Source organism: Varanus komodoensis, unplaced genomic scaffold (genome assembly GCF_004798865.1).
Source record: "Varanus komodoensis strain SLA01 unplaced genomic scaffold, ASM479886v1 scaffold1, whole genome shotgun sequence".
Classification (NCBI taxonomy): domain Eukaryota; kingdom Metazoa; phylum Chordata; class Lepidosauria; order Squamata; family Varanidae; genus Varanus; species Varanus komodoensis.
This window is the reverse complement of record NW_025335268.1, coordinates 43884661-43904006: the sequence shown is the minus strand read 5'-3', so window position 1 is coordinate 43904006 and position 19346 is coordinate 43884661. Positions and strand designations below refer to the sequence as shown.

The following is a 19346-nucleotide window of genomic DNA, read 5'->3' as shown; positions in this document are numbered from 1 at the left end:
TAACTCAGAATAATTATGCATGTTTCTGCAACAGTAGGTCCAACTTGAATTATGCTGTCACAAATACTAGTTGTTTATACTAACAAATGTAAGCTTATAACCCAAGTTTGCATTATTTTTCTTTGCCAAAAAATCAAGGATCTATCCAAATGAGCCTGTATTCAAATTATATGCAGTGTATCTAAACATTTTGCATAATTATATTTTGAAAAAAGGGCTGTTTTAAGCTTAGATTGGTTGGGACGTGCAAGTGAAAAACCCTGCCAATACGTTTACTAAAACTAGATTCTTGGTGTGACAGTAAAGTCTGTGCATTAAGAGATTTCCATCTTTACCAACTGTAACAAATTAGTGTATTTTTATTCATTACCTATGTGTAGTTGAAACTTCTTTACATTGGCTTTAGTAAACAATTCAATGATTCAAGCATTCCAGACCATTTGCATTTGCCTTTAATGGATATATGTGCCATTTAAAATGAAAATGTCTCAGTATCAGAGGTACTTATACACATCTTGGGTTACCTAGGAATAGATGGCTGTGAAGCAAGAACAGCAGCTATGACACCTGTTTTCTGTGTATGCTCCTCAGCTTCAGGTCTCAATTCATCCTCTGATTTTGGCCTTCTGCGTATAGGCTTTGGTGGTGGTGCTAAAGGTGTAGTGCTCTTGCCCTAGAAAAATAAAAATAGTTCATTAATACATAATGCAATAAACTTTTGTCCTTGCAACAAATTGATTTACATAATTATTAACGAGTTAATAAAACTAATAAATTTGTTTTAATAATCTAGGAGCTTTAAGAATGTGGGCTTATAACAGTTCTATTGCTTATCATATTTCTACCAGGGAGTCTGTGTAAATTCTATGTTAATTGTTCTAGAACTGCCTGTGGACAGCTAACACAAAAGTTTGTAGGCCATATTTCACCAGAAGCATGATTAAGTTTCCAGCCCTAATCACACTCATTGGAAAGTAAGACCCACTGAACATACTGCAGCTTACTTCCATGTAAGCTTGCATCCATCATGGTGAATTGCTGTGCTGCATAAATCTAGACCGCTTCCCACTTTGGATAATAAATGGACCCATAACTTATTCTAGGGTTTCTGTCTTGTCTGAACCTGACAGAGCAATCCCATGATAGGTTGCAAGAAGTAGCCAATAAGCTGTTCAGCAGGAGCTGCAACCGCCTCCCCCTGCAATCTTGGAGATCTTGCTACCACCACTGCTTAGTTGCAACCACTCCACTGATGCCCAAGTTGCAGTTTGGAGTGACCATCACTGGCTTTTTGTTGTTGTTAGTAGCAAAGTCGTGTCCGACCCATCGCGACCCCATGGACAAAATTCCTCCAGGCCTTCCTGTCCTCCACCATCCCCCGAAGTCCACTTAAGCTCACACCAACTGCTTCAGTGACTCCATCTGGTCACCTCATTCTCTGCCATCCCCTTCTTCTTTTGCTGTCAATTGTTCCCAGCATTAGGTTCTTCTCCAGGGAGTCCTTCCTTCTCATCAAGCGGCTAAAGTATCTACCATTGTAAAAACTGGGACAGGAAAAACGTGTGCAATTCTGACCATAAATATTGCACTTATCTAACAAATTTGGGCATTTCCATGGACAGGGAAATATATGCAGATTTCATAGTTATGTATTTCCTTGAACACAAAAAGGCTCAAAGTGGCTAGATTTGTTTTTTTTTAAGTGCTTCCAATGGAATGGGATGTAGATCCGTTCTTACTGGGCTTGGGGAAGTGTGGGAGAAGTGGAAGGCACTGAAAATTGTCAGGGCAACACTTAAAAATTAAGAGATCACACTAGAAAGGGAGAAACTTTGTTTTTTTTCAGGGCAAAACCCCTTTTGCTTTTTCAATTGACATCTCTCAAGTGTGAGTAAAGCAACCTCTATGAACCTTTGATTACATCCATGAACACTACCTACTAGTAGCCAGTACTAGGACATGAAATTCCTCAATTCAGGCAGCTATAAATGCACACCCAAAAAAGAAGGGGGGAAATGTTCAATTATGTAAATTTCTCCTGTTCCCATCTCACCAAAAGGTAAAGGACAGCTGACATTTATTCTGATGTGCCACTTAAGCAGCTCCAAAAGGGGGTGTGCACATGTAATCCCAGCAGGGATGTGGAAACAAGACAGAAGGTGCTGCACAGAACCTTGGAATACCAGCTGGAGGACCAGTGTGGAAGGACAACCCACAATAAGTCTTATCATCTGTTGGGTGCACCATAGGCTGTTCTGTGAGCAACCAACGTCATGTAGCTTATCTGCAGAGAGAATTGCCATGTTGTATTGTTTTCTACGAGAGAAATAACTTTTTATAAAGTGTCTTCATGTCAAGCCTTGAACAATAGGCACTTACCACTCATCACTCGATGATCTGAAGATCTGACACTCTAGCTGCATGTGAACATCTCCCATTTATTAATTTTGTCTGGATGCTTATTTAGATGTATGGACTGCTTATATTTGAAACAGAAGTGTGAAATATTTTCCCTTTCTTATTAATACCATTATGAATAGTTATTGTGAATGGATTTATGGTCTGTCCTTTGTCTCCTTTTGTTAAAACAGCAAATATTATTTACATATTCTTCCTTTGAAAGTAGGTATATAGTTGCAAGTTTTACATACTGCATTTGCAGGAGTACTAGAAGCTGCTTTGTCCTCAAGTCTTCCATCTGCTTTGGCAACTCTAAGAGATCCTGCAGAATCAGAAGGTTTTTCTACCTAGAGAAAAAAAGAACTCAGATATGCACTATGGCAAGCAAAGGAGTAATTCAAAGGTCCTTCACGTTAGTGAAACTGCATGAAACATAACAGCTAAATTCAGCTAATGCTAAAGAAATACCCTAGATCAGCCTTCCCCAACCTTTTGCCTTCCAAGCACATTTCGACTGCGACATCTAGAATTCCCAGTCAATGGCCCTGCTGGATGGGAATTCTATGAGCTGCAGTCCAAATGCCACTGAAGGCCACCAAGTTGAAAAAGGCTGCCCTAGACTTTTGCATTTAACTCCTTGAAGTCATATAGCAGCCAGAACACAGTGAGACCAAGTACTGTATGAGGCTTTCTATTTCTTTAGTGTGCCAGCTGAACCCTTTCCTAGGTAAAGCAAATCTATTGTCACACATGCCTTCAAGAAATGTACAAACTGCAAAGTCAGCAGAACTTTCAGAGGCGTTCACAGGAAGAAAACAAGCTATTAAAGTAAAAGCACATTGAAAAGCCAAGGAAAGTTTAAAAAACCCCTTTGTTTGGCACTAAAAGCAGACCTACCTCAGGGAGGGAATTCCACAATCAGATTACTATAACATACTCTATGTGCGGATACTCTTGAACAAAATTTGGAAGTAAGTTTGGAACTAAACATATCAGCCAGAGTTGTGTGTGGGGAAAACTTCCTGGAGCATATTATTTCAGTTTTATTTGTCCCTACTGCCTTCCAGTTTATTTCTGGGCTCAATTCAAAGTGTGTTGTTTACTTAAGGTAGCCTACATGGTTTCTGAAGCACAGCAATTGAAGGACTGCATTTTCTCAAATGAAACTGCTTCCCCTCTGCATTTGTTGTCTAAGGGCTTGCTCCAAATCTTCTAACTGCTGGATGTTCCATTGGCTGGGACTGTCAAACTCCCCACTCAAGAAAATTTGGTTGACCCTTTCTTCTGGTTTTACGTGGTTTGGTAAAAACTTCTTTTTGTCAGGTTTAGTTTAACTCTCCTCTGCTATCTCATTGGGTTTTAAGGCAGGACGTTTGCAGCTTACAGGCCAAATTAGGCCTGCTAAACTAGCCAATCTGCCTGCATAGTCTTGGGTCCATCCCCTTAGACTGGTCAGTCACTTACCACTCCACCATCTTCCTAGTGTAGGGAACACAATGGAAGAACAAAGCAGGCTTAGTCAACTTCACTACTGAAGCTGCCTTTTTAAATTTGGTGACTAGTTTGTGATAGAGTTAGGGTTGGAGGTTTAAAAAGTCCAGTATTTCAGTACACATGCCCAAGACCTTGGGTCCAAATTAGCATTTTGGATCATAGCTTTTATTTGTTACAGTAACATTTAATACAACCAGTGTTAGTATGTTGCTGATCTTTCGATCATGAGATTAGATATTATCATGTTGTCATAGCAGGACTGTAATCAAGAGCTACCTGTGTATTCTATACTAAGCAAATATTATAATTCTAATGCTAACCTGTGAAATTTCTGGGTGTTTCTCAATTTCTTCATCCTCTTCTTCATTCACACCTGAGGCAGCAAAAACCTCAAAATGGCTAAAATCTGCAAAATTTGGCTGCTCTGGTATTTGCTGAGGTGAGGTACTGGTATGAGCTATTAGTCCTTCAGTATCTGCTGGGCGATGAACATGACTTCCAGCCTATAATTAAAATCCAATAGATTAGTTTGGTACTTTCAAAGCATTTACCAAAATTTATTAAATTTGATCTTAATGTTGGAAACTAAACAAAGAAAATATGCTTTTTTCTCTGTCTTTTAAGGACTCAAATATTAAAGAAACTAGCAATTAGAAAAAGCTATGAAGATATTTGCAGGAAGAAAAGGGAGACATTTTGGCTAATTTGCCATCTTTTAAGCAGACTTCTTCTATATAAACATATAAAGTCTGAATAAAGCTGTGAAAACCAACCTACCTTCATACCTTGCTCATGGCTTATGCAGACTCACAATATGGATGCTGTACAGCTCAGTGCATTCCTATGTTGAGATTTTCAAACACCATCCCAACTTGCTGAACTGGCTATAATTTTGAATGGACATAACTGAAAGTGTGACCTATTGTAACCTATTGTATTTGATTGAAGCAAATGTTTTCAAGGGTACTCAATTCAATTTACTTCTTCCTAATAGATAATAAGACTCAAAAACCAACAGCTACTACCCTCCCCATTTCCAATTTCTGTGAAAATGGGGCCCAAAACTACCTTTCCTTCATTAGTTCCTCCAAATAGTTGTATAAGAAGAACATATTTGTGCTGCTTGCATGACACAATGGCCCACCAGAGGTTCTTCAATCCACAGTGTAGCAGTGATATATAGAACTCTTATTCTGAATATACAATTCCTGTTCAGGGATTGTCATGTGAATCCAAAGAACATGGGTTATGTAAAGGTTAAAAAAACCTCTTGCAGAAGTCACTGTCTGCTTTTTTAATCTCTCACATACTCCACACTTTCAAGGTTTGCATTACGCAACAATTATTGAACATGAAGATGCCACACTGTGGGTTAGTTAACCCATGATGAGCCATGGTTTATCATTCAAATAGGTGACTACAATTACATCCCACCTTTCAGCCAGATTCACACAAGCAGTCATTACAGTGTCATAGATAAAATGTCTTACTTGATCTATGGATGGAAACATTGCTTGATTTAGACTGCAAAGACCCACGTTCATATTATGCCTGCTCAGTATAGGTTTCTCTGGATTACCACTCATCATTTACCAAAGTAACCTAATTTCAGAACTGAGGGAGGAAGTTAAGATAAACATGATACTTATGTTAGATTTCTTGGAAGGGTGATAAATAGTCAATGGTATGGTAGTCACTATTGTTGATATACAGCAGTGTTCAAATCACACCTATAATTTTTGGCTATTTGTGATGCTGAAGTAGACACTGCCATATGCATACAGAGTAGTCTTCTTGTAGCTACATTCCAAACAACTGTGCCATTTTGGGATGCATTAACAGAAGTATTACTTCCAAATCATGAGAATTAGTAGTTCCTCTATACTCCTCACCAGTCAGACCTCACCTGGAATACTGTGTCCAGTTCTGGGCACCAAGATTTAAGAAAGATACAGGTAAATTAGAAAGGGTCCAACAGAGGGCAACAAAAATGATCCAGAGTTTGAAAACACTGCCCTAGGAAGACAGACTGAGAGACCTGGGCATGTTCAGCCTTGAGAAGACAAGACTGAGCAGGGACATGACAGCCCTCTAAAAGTACCTCAAAGGCTGTCAAAGAGGAAGGTCAAGATCTTTTCTAGATGATGATAGAGTGTAGGACACAGAATAATCAATTCAAGTTGCGACAACCCAGATTCATCCTGGACATCAGAAAAAGCTTCCTTACTCTCAGAGCGATACAGCAGTGGAACGAGGTGCCTAGAGAGATGGTGGGCTCTCCCATGCTAGAGTCATTCAAAATGAAACTGGACAGCCATCTGAGTGGGATGGTGTAACGTGGTGTCCTACAACAGCAGGGGGTTGGACTCTATGGCCTTCATGGTCTCTTCCAACTCTAGTATTCTATGATTCTATGATTTCTTTAAGCAAATCTGGCTTCAGAATTCAAATGTAAAACTATGTTTCAAATGCAAATTCAGACTTTTCAAAGAACATACTAAGCTTACAATTGTATCTGAGAATACAGTGGAAATACTAGTACAATAGTGAAAAGAATGCCATGAAAGATGCCATTAACTTGAAATTTGAAAGAAATTAAAGTATACCTGAGAAGGCTGAGGTCTTGGAGGCACTGCAGGGGGGTAGGCAATTACTCCAGTCTGCTGTTGACCTACAGCATAGTAAGATTTAGATAAGAGCTGGTATGACTTTTCAATTTTCAAATAGGGTAATCGTACTAACTCCTGGGTATTTTCTAGCCTCTCTTTAAAATAAACAGCAGTTTGAATATCAGCTATCAAATCAGGATCAAACTTCATTACTATTAGCAGTTCGGCTTTCAGTCTCTCATTCATAAAGGCCTGAGGCAGGAGCAGGGGGGCAATCTAAGGCACTTTTCTGGACACAACCACAAAACAGCAGCTATGGAAGGCATGGCTAGTCACAAAAGACAAGGAACTTGTCCAAAAGACTAAGTAGGGCACCAGGAATGGAGGCTGGGAGCATACTTAAGGCACCCTTTAGGTTTAAGGGGACATGAGGCTCCAAAACCTGACCCCTAAGGCAGCATTCTTGGCTCACGTAACCCATATTGATCAGCTAATACAATCTGGACCACACAGGCTATAATCCTATGAATTTTCATCCAGGAGAAAACCCCTTTTAACTCACTGAGACATATTTCTGAATATACAGGCAGTCAATTGTACTAATATGTGCTGACCATGTGCCTGAAGGAGAGAGCTGAAGAAAATAATGCATGGAACAATAAACAGCAGATTAAATTTCTTAGTGGTTCCTTTGTTGAAATAGAATATTAATATGCATCTAGTACAGTATTTGAGAACAGAAATACTTAAGTCTCCAAATCCAGATTTTGAACATTATCAAATATACAGCCTTCCTTCAATTGATCAAATTAGACAAGACAACTGAACTTAATGGCTAAGTTCTCTCAGAAATGCATTTCCACTTGCCTTGAGAGCTACAAGCAATCTTCTGTAAGCAAATACATATTCTATCAGGCTCTCCAACCCATCTGTTTATGCACTGTTTTAGTTAGAATGCAGTCCTACTGATTGTGTCCTGCATGGTTGTAGGACCCTGGCCTTAGAGGTTTACAATTATCCTATGCAAAGCAGGAAGCACAACAAGAATCTTTGCTTCCCACCCTGGGTTTGTTTGTTCGGCCTGTCGAGCAAAGGGGTTCCAAGACAGAAGATGCTAGCAGAATCTGAGGACATGTCCTGACTTCTCTAGTATCTTCACCTCCCTGCCCACTGAAAACACCCCCTTTCTCTGAGATGGAGGTGCCACCTTGGTGGCCAGCTGACATGTTTCTTTCTATGACAGCTACAGGTGGAGAGGGGACGCCAAACAAGTCTATGGTCCCTCTAACTCTGTCCAGGGGCCATAGGTTTGCTCTCGCTGAAACTTTTGGCAACACTTCTGATTTTAAAAAGCTTCAACAAGGCCAACTTTAGTGTAGATTATAATGTTATTCCACTGTTACAAGGATAAGGATTTGCAATTAGAAAAGTCCTTTAACAACTTATTCATGATTGAGCACTTTGCTTTATACAGACACCTCTGAACTGCGAAGTTGAAAATTTATGAATATAGGAAGTATTTCCCCTAAGTTTATTATGAATTTTTTACTTGAAGAAAACTAAAATATTTTTTCTAGCATAGAAATGGTATAAGGTATCTTACTTCATTAAATTCATTCTGGAAGTTATTCTATGTACACTAGAAGCAGTGTGTTTCAAACAGATGCATATGTTTCTATAGCTTTTTTTCCTTATAAGAAAAAATACTCTAAATTGACTATGTAAATTGAACTATACCTACCTGGAGTAATTGTGAAGGTTCTGTTCATGTCTAAAGATGATGATCTTGAGTGTGATGGATGAGGCCGTGGTGGTGGTGGAGGCGGAGCAGCATTATCTGGAGAGGTCCCTGAATGTGATCTGAAAGACAAGGTAACTACAGAAATTCTATTGCAAACTGTAGCTCACAACTCCTAAGATAACTTAAAACCACTATGCTGAATTGTGAACTAATACCCACACTCCAAAATAAAAATCAACTAGATTGGGAATAGTCACTTTGTTTAACATCTAGGCCCTCTTTTAAATGGATCTGTCAGACAGTGTATGTTTTTTTACTGAGAACAAATTCTACCATGCTGTGAATGATGACAATGCCTCTTCTACTATCTAACAAACAAACAAACAAACAAACATAAAAAGAATATCCCATATATATTTTTGGTAGTAATGGAAAACATATTTGGGACCGTTCAGCCTTCCATTTGATTCTGGGACCTCAGGCATGTTGCCACTGCAATTTACATCTTTGTGTAACAACACTGGAGGCTTGAAGTTCATAAATATGTAAATACAAAAACAAATATGCACACGCACACATGTGCACATACGCACAGTATTTGCATAGATCTCAGCTGTGACCTCAGGGCTGCACATTGCCCACTATTATGCCAGAAAAGTAATCTTTTTCTATAACTGCACTGTTAAACAGATAATTAACAACTAAATTACTCAGTGCTTTTAATCCACAACAATATATGTCTGTCCTTTTTCTTTACCAAGTAGTAAGGATGGAGAATCTACTCTAGACTAGGACCCTAGTATAGTGGTAGGAAGCCCTTTACATGTTGCTTTGCCCTCTTACTCTGCAACCTGCATAGGAAAAGCATTTCCATTCATAAAGGACCTGATTCCAGGCAGAGATCCTTGCGTGGGAATAGCAGGTTTGACACTTTGCTCCCATGCTAGGATTCCATTCCAGCTTGCATCTACATTTGCTTTTAAGCAAGGAAAAAGCAGATATAGTTATTTAGCAAGTGGGCTTCACTGATATGCTGGGAGCTGCATGGTAGTCCAACACAGATGAAGATTATCGGGTGGGGGAAGGCTGTAGAACAGCTGCACCAGGGGCTTTACTGCAAGGCTACAGAGCTTCTCCATTGGCTTTGACTTTGGACCAGCTGCACTTACTCTTCCCTCAGTTCTCATCTAACAGCAGCCATTCATTCCATTAGATTGCAGCAGAGGTAAAGACAGGGCTGCAGTGCTCCATCAGCTTTGCTGAAAGACTAGCTATAACAGGTTTCTCCCCCTTTTCAGCTGTTGCAACTGAAGTTGATAAGAAAAAGATGACAAGACTGATGTGGTGGCAATTTAGCCAAGAGCTGAGATTTTTGTCTACCAACAGCAGGTCTAATGACACCATCTCAGAAACACAACAGGCTGAAGGCTAAGTCTACTTTCCCTTTATTCAACTCAGCTTCTAAACTTTCTTTTGCTGATCATACTAATGTCTAACTGGGCAATACCGCTCAGCCCTATGAACTGCTTGTACCAGGAAGTTGGTAGTCAGGAAGGGGTACATCACCTCATATATCAAATAAACAAACAAACAAATAAAATTGATGCCATTGCTTTGACAAAGTATAAGTTCATTTGAATTCCAACAAAGAATGAGAGAATCATTACTAATGTGTGTTTTGGAAGATGGGTTACTGGGTCAAATTGAAGGTAGGGTATAGTACTTCAACATCCTTAATATTTTAGCAACTAATTACCGTTGTCTAGTTACAGTGCTTCCAATATGTTCTGGGTCTGAAGTAAAGGAATCGGAGCTGCTGTAACCATCTGCTGGCATAAGAAAAATAAAATCTCACACTGCTTGTCCATTAATTATGTCCTCATCATAATTATTCTACACAACTAAAGATATTAAACATTCATCAATTAAAACAAAAGTTGGGCTAAACTGACATAAAACCAATTAGCAAAACAAGTTTCCATACAATGAATCTGTTCCCCCACTACTGTAAAGAATTCCTAGTTTACCTACAGGTGTGCACTAGATTCCATCCACCAGATTCTGAAACTATTTCTCATACCCAGCAGTGACTGCTCTCAAGCTTGTTGGGGACACATGCAAAGGTTTCTAAGCCTTATAAAGGCTGTCTACTTAATGCCAAGTTTGAGGGAGATTTGGGAAATGTGTTGCCTTAGCTGATCTGCTGGGGTTTTTTTTTCCTTCTTCTGCATCTTTCTCCACACTGGCTAGGCCATTTGCTCTCCTCCTTCCCATCAACTCAGTAATAGTAGGGAGTGGGTTTCTTAAAAAAAAATAAACTTTTTAGAGTAGGAAGCTAGGCAGAGAGTGAAGCTCCGGCAATGTCTGCCATATATTTTTTCCAAATGCCTTGGCTAGCACTCAAGCTTTGCATGTTTTTTTTAAAGCTGCAGTAACTATCAACCCTAGAACTCCCATGCTGGTGCTAAAGTGAGGCAAATTTGTTACTGAACTGCCACTCTCATTTTTTTCATGATCTCTGAGTTGAGCCCTAATGGCGCAACTAGTGGTAAGGTCTTTAACAATATCAGTGGATACCTGTGCAAAGATCCTACTGGCACAGCAGAAATCACATTCCTCAAAGTAGAAATAAAGATTTCCAAGAGGGCAAAAGAATGGTTAAATTACCTAAGGAATACATTAACTCTACCATGAGTATACCCTTAAAGCATCCTTTGTACATTTATTTTTTCCAACACAGAGATGAATCTATCACAAAAATCTATATTTTGTAATGTTTGAATGTTTCTCCACAGTTGTATCATACTAATTGTCTAGTATGCACCATGAAGAAAATGGACATGCTACTGGATGTTTACAAACAGATTAATCTTCCCATTGCACTAATTTAACATGTGAAGCATTCAAGTCTTCTCCAAGATGGCACCAGGAACATAACCAGCAGCTAATGTCTAAAACCCATTCCCCCAAAATCTTCCATGGGACAACATTTTCAGCCAACTCTCACCCAGATTAGTCAGGTGAAAGACTAGACTACTGAAAAAAAAAGCCCTAAGTACAAGATCTAAGAAAAAATAAACTTCAGTACAAATAATTTATTTTCTAATGGAATATATTAGAATAGTCAAATTAGTATTAGTTAACAATTATTTTAAAATTCTGAAGAAATGGAATATGCTACTTAGTGGGAAAAGCAACATTGATACTTGCCAACTGTATTTCCCCCTGCAAATTTTACAGATGCACTCATTTTACTTTCTTCTGCAAGGTCAGGGGACTTCACAAGTAAAGGACTCGTGGGATTTGTATGATCTAAAAAGGAAAAAAAAATGTGGGTAGCAATAGGTATAATCTATGGCTTTTGGGATGGAAATTTATCATGATGAATGATGACAGCCTGACATTATTGTATCAGAAACCTCAAAATTCTAAGCACTGTGGCTTCTGTCCAAGTTGCTCTTCTGTTCACATTTGTTATTCATGACAAATCTCTACTCCATATGCAGCTTACCACACCTGGCAGTTTTGCTACTGCACATTTCTGTGTTTTGCCAGCAGTACCTACCACTAATGCAACAGGAAGCTAGTAGCATTTCCAAGAGCAGTACTGGACATCAACTGAAACACTTTCAAAATAGAACAGATCAGTGAAGCTCCCTTTTGTTAGCTGTGCTGACCTATTCCTTTATGGAAACAAGTCTTCTGACCTGTTACTTTAGAAAACACTAGCTTCACACTGTGCTAGTGGTGGGTTCCACCAAAGTATGGGCATTACTAGAAAATGGTCTCACCAGAAGCAAAGGGATCAGGGGCTATAGAGGAAAGGAGCTATGAACTCAGTGCTGTTTATGGAAGGAAAGTTTGGATCCAGGCCTAAATTTTGGGTATATTAAAGCCAGTATTACAGAAAAGAGATTGTAATGATAAGAAATGCTACGAAAAGTCATGCCCCTACATTTTTATTCAAATTCCCTTGCCAATGTAGTTATTTTCAGTTCACTGTACACAATACATTATAAAAAGATGGATAAAGTTTAACAGAAAGCAGTTCCAATGAAATTATACGTGTTCTTAAACTCATATTACTTTTTATATTGCTATACCTTTCTCACCCACCCCATTCAAATCTAGTCTTCCAACAGATGTGCTAGGTATGTTAAGCCCTAGAAACAGTGGCCTTCTTCTGACTTACTAAACAATACATAGCATTATATGCACAACAGCTTGGCACCCCTCTCATCTCATCTGATGTGGTCATGAGGAGGAAATGTTGTCCCCCTTGTGCTGTCTAATATCTGACTGGAAGCAAGTGTCACCAGTATGTGGTAACACTCACTTCCTTCTCCTTTTCATCAAATCCAGGTGAGTCTCAGGGTTTTCTGATCTGCTGCCTCTGCACGGCTAATGGACGATGAGGGCCCATAAACTGAGACTCAGTCCAGACAACATGGAAACACTGTTAATAATCTTTGTCTTCTGGGTGGAGTTGTATTTAATTTCCTTCCCCCCACCCCGCTTCCCCATAAGTGCAAAATCTGCTTTGGGGGTGTTATATAATCACCTGACCAGATTTGGCAGGGTGCTGGGGGCCATACAGAGAAACCATTCCATGGTCAAATGCTGTCTTATCAGTGGATACCCAATTGGATTTTACCCCAGGTTTGTAGATTGGAGTGCTTTAGGAGTGATCGGCCATTGGATGAACAGGTGGCTTCGGTGACCTGGAATGTTTATCAACTTAGACTTACCCTATCTGGACCTAGACAACTTACGTAGCTAGGATTATCCATTATCTAGTAATCTCTTGTTAGGGTTACTGCAGTGTATTATATGTGGGGAACAGTCTAAAAACAGCAGCTGATGAAAAACAGGGCAGTGAGATTATCATTAGGCACTGGCTACTACAGTCATATTACACCAGTGCTGCTATTTACATTAGCATCCAGTCCATTTCTGGCCCTCTTCAGATGCCTGGTATTTCTCTTTAAAGATCTAAATGAAGCCAGTTTACCTGAAAAATTGTCTCCTTCCATAAGAATTTGCCTGGATAATCCTGAGATTATCTTCAGACTCCCTGCTTTGGGTGCCACTGCCAAATGAAAAGTGAATGGCCAACAAGAAGAAAGCCTTTCAGTGACAGCACCCAGTTTTGGAATGCTTTCCCCCAAGGGCTCCCTGTCCCCTACTTTGTGATCTTTTTGACACCAGGTAAAAAGCTTTATTTCTGCCCCCCCATTTTTTTGCTTCATTCTATACATATTCTGTGTTTTTGGAGTTTTGCACTGCTGTTGGATCACTATGTTTTGCTATTATCTATATTTTACTGTTTTAAATTCTATTTTATAAACCACCCATTTATGGTTTAAATTTATAAATTATAAAATTTATAAAATTATAAATTATAAAATTTATAAAATTATAAATTATAAAATTTATAAATGATCTTTAATCATTGAGCAGTACAGAAATGTAATGAATGAGAAGAGTTACAGTATATAAGATTGTGTGTGTTTAAGTTTGCTCTTTGTAGGCTTCCTTTTTAGATGCAAATAATGTCCGTACTTGAAGGTTTAACCAAAACAAAATTAGCAAAATTAATCCTTACCACACACTCCATTTAACAACATGAAGCGATCACAAGAATGAAAATTCATTATAGAGGGGAACAAATAAGTATCTTAAGTAAGAGAGTGGCACAACCTGGACACTGTTGCAGGTCCAGTGTCCAGGACCCTGTCCTGCATCTCAGGCAATACAATCTAAAGGCAAATGGATTCAGAAAAAGACCTCAGATGAAGAGCACGGTGGTCAGCACACTTATGTCAAATAACATTTTCAGGATGGTGGAAACATCCCAATCAGTCATTACACTTCAATCTAAATCTCTCAACCTCTTCCAGTGCTAAGACCTGTTAATAACATTTCCTAGATTCTTCTATTTGCAAAACAGATACATTGCAAAGATTACAATTCATTCTACATTGTGTTAAGTGGAGAAAAATATCACTTCAAGAACTACAGAATGACAATTTTGAATGGTACTGAAATAAATGTAGTTTTTAATTCATTAAGCTTTCAACTAATAGTTAATTATTCTTGGCTCTTTACTTATGGCTCTAAAGACAACACTGTAACTGCTAACAACTCTTACCATTTCCTGTTCTTTTCAGTTCCATTTCTTGCATGTGAATTTTGCTTGGAGTCATTCGAATAGGAACAGGATGAACAATAGCAGTATCCTAAGAAAAGAGACAGAGAAAGCTTATTTAGATTAAACTGAGAAAGCTTAGAGCTTTAAAATAACTGTTAAAAGGATCCATTACATGGATAATGGCATCTCATCCTGTCCCCCTCGCCATCCCCTTCCCACTGTATTGCTTAGCATATTTCTAGCTTGTAAGCATCGTGGGCAGAAACCTGTCCTCTCATTCTTTTCAAGTGTCATGTGTTATACTAATGGACTTTATGTGGGGGTGCTGCATTTCTCTTTAGTTCTGATTTTTGTCTGCATGGTGTTCCCATCAAGCAGAGGGCAAGTATGCAAAGCAGTACAAGTTTTTCTTCAATACTGCACTTCCATTTACAATATTAACAGAAAAAGGGTTTGGTTTGTGTAGCAATAAAGAATTGTGATGATGAGTTTATGCTGTTATCGTATTGAAATCTTCTGCACATCTAAAATAATGCAAAATTAAGCATATAATACATCACATCAACATCATTAAATTTAAATCTGTCATAAAAGTACACATGTACATCTTTCTCTCTTTAACGTTCAAATTTGCTTTTTATTAGTGACTCATAATTTTGCCACTGGCATTGTGATCTTTATGAACTGGGTTACTGCTCTCTTCCTAGCAAACTTCATAAGCACATGCCTTCACTCTTTTAAAAAATGTTTGTTCTGTACATCATGGCAAAGTTTACTGGAAATTACTACTAAACAAATATTTCCCTTAAGAATTTGCACACAATCCATTGCATATTTCTAAATAATTGCTCAAGAGTACACGTGATTTAATCCTTAATAATTTGAATAGGTAGATTGTAGGACTGTTACAGCAGCAGCCACTAGGCCATACATGTCTGTATGGTGAAATAATTTTAATATAAAAGCTCAATTTCTGCCTCGCCAAGATCAAAGATGGGGGTAAAAAGGCTATTTTTGACCTGCTTTTGGTGCATTTTTCAAAGTCAGTTATTGACTCTAAAGATACACATCAGTACTAATTACCTAAGCACATCAAGCAAAAGGAAAGAACAAACAAGGTGCAGTCTGGGAAGAAAAGGGCTGCTGCCTGTGACCTAAAGTGATATAGTATTACTATGCCTCTTTTTATTTCTCCCACCTCTTAAAACTACCTAGTGACAAATAAATGCTTTTTCACATTTCAGGAAATGTTTGTTGTAACTACAGCTTAAACCATATGATTTATAAAAATAAAATTTAATATTTTAGAACTGGTATTACAACAGTGGCTTTGATTTCAAAGTGGTGACAGCCAAACAATGGGACGGGCTTTCTTGGGAGAATCACAATATCTGGAGGGGCAGAGTGCAAAGCTGCAGGGAGGGAGATCCAACAATAACTTTAACCAACTTGCTGCCCTACAGATGGGTCAGCCTTCAGATTTAACCAGACCTGGTAGTATGGGCTAAAATGCAACAAGCTGCAGACCAAAATATCTGCAGGGGAATTAGGTTGGTGAAGGCTATCCTAGGGTATACAGATTTAACATGGAAATTGCAGAGTGTCACAGAATAGTAGCTTTCGGCCATCCCAGCTCTTCTCGCCTTCTGACTCTTTCCTGGCTTGCCTTGAGGGAGAGTCAGAGAAGCCCTTTTTACTTTTTTGCTGACTTTGTAAACTGTGAAATTTATGTTCTTTCTACTTAAAGAAGTAAACTGCATATATAGCATTGTTTAAATACTGTGCAGGCTCAGAGCACAGCGTAAAACTGCAAGTGAACCCGTGTCTAAAAAACAAAACACTGTATTTGACAGCATAACAGATATATACATGATTTGTTAAGATATCTGTGGGCCAAGAGCCACTTATAATATACAGGGCAGCCTTCCTGTGTACAAGATCACATGGAGAAGAAGCAACTTTTATGTGGTGGTGTTCACAGAAACCAGCAGTTTTTTTCATGAACTCAGTACCATGTACTCAGGAAGCCAGTGGAGAAAATAAGTACTAGCTCATTTAATTATTAGGTGTGCATAAGAAAAGTCTGTTGTGCATGTGTGAATATCCTTGGATATGCAATGGATACAGAGCTGGATCTAGATAAGCCAGACTGCCCTGATGCCCTTTGGCAAATGAACATATATTCTGGTTTCAATTTCCTTTTTCAGGAAAAGGTAGCTAACAATCTGTACAACTATTAAGGAGCAATACTCCTCAGGGTTGCTGAAATAATTAAGAATCCCAAAATATTCTATGCAGACAAAATGCTTTAGAAATTAGAGATTTCATGTTACACTTGTAAATTATTCCACTTTTCATCTTAAAATAGTGAACAAGATTCCTATGATGAATTTGAAAGCAGATTAAAAAGTCTGCCACCACTCCCCAACCCACCAAGCATTGTAGAATCATGCATTAACAGGCAAAACACAATTAATGAAAATTCAGAGTTAATAAAATTAATTTCAAACAAGCAAGCTAAGTGATTGACTTACAGGATCAGCTGGTGCAATGTTAGAATCAAATTGGGTCAGAGTTTGTGAGCTTGAGGAGCGTTCACTAAATGTCTCCCACTGCTGAACAGACAGAGGAGAGACAAGTCAGCATGAGAGATAGAGTAAAGGCTGCCTGGAGAAGATTTAGTGTAGTTCAGAGGTTGCAATGGCAGTTACTGTATTTTCAAAAATTGTGAATATACATTTAAAAAAAATGTCGAATTTCAGTTTCTGGCAATTTTTCAATGCAACCTTTAACTGTCCCAAGTACTATATGGGCTACAAATCTGTATGAGAAAAACTTAAGCAATTTCTCTTATGTGAAAGACAGCATATAAATTTAACAAAATCAAGCTACTGAGAACACCTTTAAAAAACATTGTATGCTACCAATGTAAATACTATGGAATTCTGTACATTTTCCCCTCTTGATATAAATTTATAAAGCATTTCCCATATTAGATATTGGAAATGTTTATCTTTTGTATTCAAAAATATTCACAAATTTATGTTCAACTTGCCAATGCAATCCCTGAAAAATGATTCTAAGCTGAACAAAATTTATCCAGAATCAGAAAAAAAATAATTAAAATTGAAACAATGCAAAGGATTAGAAGTTCACACTATATAATCAATAGAGAATTCACTTCAACAAGGTATAGGACATGCTCTGTCATAATACATAACTGCCAAGTAAGTTTTTCATGCTCATAGAAAGGCACAGGCACAACAGGAATAATCAGGCACAAAGCAATTAAGGATTTGGTCTAGGATATGGAAGTTAGACTACTTCTCAGAAGAGAAATGTTAATTAGTGGAATAATGAGTAACTATTAGTCAAATCAATGTACTACATTGTACTAACCTGCTTCAGGTGGCCTTTATATAATCTCCTATTAACAAGCAACTGCTTATCTATGAACAACTGCCACATGGCTGGGAAAACATTTAACTGACCAACCTTGTGAATGGGACCTAATTACAGAAACAGCTGTTCACTGTAAGCAGTTCACATGCAGCAAGGAAAATGTATAAAGGGGCAGCTTAAATCATCAAGGAAAAGAAAATGTTCTTACAAGCCAATTTGTTACTAGCTCAAAAAGTTTAGTATTTTCTATCTTGTAATTACTTCCAAATATGAAAAACAAAAATTAATGCTCCATTTAGAAAAAAAATCCTATTATATAACTTTTATACTTACGTAAAGCTTAAAAAATAGAATTGCCAGCATCCAAAAACACATGAAATTACTTCACTGAACTCAAGAAGGCATTAGACTTGTGTTTCTTCAACAACAAGTCACCATACTGTAGCATGGGAGTTTCTAAAGCAGTTAAAGATTGCTAGTTGTTGTTGTTTTAAAGGGTAAAGATCTCCACTGGTCCCCCACAAATCATTTGCATGAGTCTAAAGCAGGGGCTAGCAGAAGGCAGAAAGCATTTCTTACACCCAATTGTTAAAACAAAAAAACCAACACTCCCCCTTCCCACTGTAAATTGTACTAGTAAATAAAGAAAACACAGGGTAATCAGGAGTGAGTATGAATGGATGCACTGTGAGTCCTGTTCAGTTCTGGCATTCAAAATGAATACCAGAGCTCTGAATTATTTAAGTTAAAAAGCTAGCTCACTCATCACACCAAGCTACTCTGACTGACATGAGTTTAGCCAGAGTGCTCTCTGGTAGGCAGAGAGGGATGTCTGGGGTTGGTGTGTGGCTGGCCAACCACTGAATAAGCTATGGGTTCTTTCCTCAGTCCCTGGGTTATTTCCCATGGGTTTTTGTTCAGGGTTATGATTTATTATTCCAGATGTTGTGATGGCTCCACATATCACAACATCCAGAAATCAACAAATTATGGTTAAGTAACCATGTGTTGGTGTACAAACCAGGTCACTGTTTCTAAACTCATCCCCACAAACCTATCATGGCTTGTTAACTAGCTGCAAGCCACAAACAGAAGGCATGACTTTATTGTGTTCTTATGAAGTGTGGCTTTTTAAACCCATGACTTAGCATGTTATCTGAACTCAGAAGTGTGACTAATCCTTAGCTTTTTTTGCATGAGTGTTCACCCAGAAGCAGAGGTACCTGAACAAGGGCAGTCTGAAAATGAAATTGCTCTGAAGGGTGATGAGATGGGCAATGGACAAGCAAATCCTTAAAATACTTCTAGTTTAACTTGTTTAAGTGTGCATTGTTGCAGGACTGAAATGGGAAGACTTGCATGGGCCATGACCTGGGGGATTTTTGCTGTCAAAGTGCAGCAGCCACCCATTATTGACACTGACCCAGAGAGGGTGCAAAAAGTTTATTTTTCACTTTGCATTTCCCTGATAGGTGTGCTACATGTTTTCAAGCTGCTCTACTGTATGGGAGAACAGATGTGAAATCACATGCTTCTTTTTAAAATGGAG

At 38.3% G+C, this 19346-nt stretch overlaps 1 protein-coding gene across 6 annotated transcripts in view; it reads right to left on the bottom strand.

Annotated features, from left to right (window-relative positions):
- Positions 1-19346, bottom strand: part of REPS1 (RALBP1 associated Eps domain containing 1) — a 59135-nt gene that overhangs the window by 2201 nt on the left and 37588 nt on the right. For 2 of the 6 annotated variants that reach the window (XM_044423600.1, XM_044423586.1), the window contains exons 10-18: positions 16930-17010; positions 14396-14483; positions 11455-11556; positions 10001-10073; positions 8245-8363; positions 6501-6565; positions 4215-4397; positions 2652-2747; positions 525-673 (exon numbers count right to left, since the gene is read on the bottom strand). In XM_044423600.1, the coding sequence (XP_044279535.1) occupies positions 525-673; positions 2652-2747; positions 4215-4397; positions 6501-6565; positions 8245-8363; positions 10001-10073; positions 11455-11556; positions 14396-14483; positions 16930-17010 (956 nt within the window). The remainder of the gene's footprint in view (positions 1-524; positions 674-2651; positions 2748-4214; positions 4398-6500; positions 6566-8244; positions 8364-10000; positions 10074-11454; positions 11557-14395; positions 14484-16929; positions 17011-19346) is intronic. The other 4 variants (XM_044423623.1, XM_044423593.1, XM_044423608.1 and 1 more) reach the window with 4 other exon arrangements.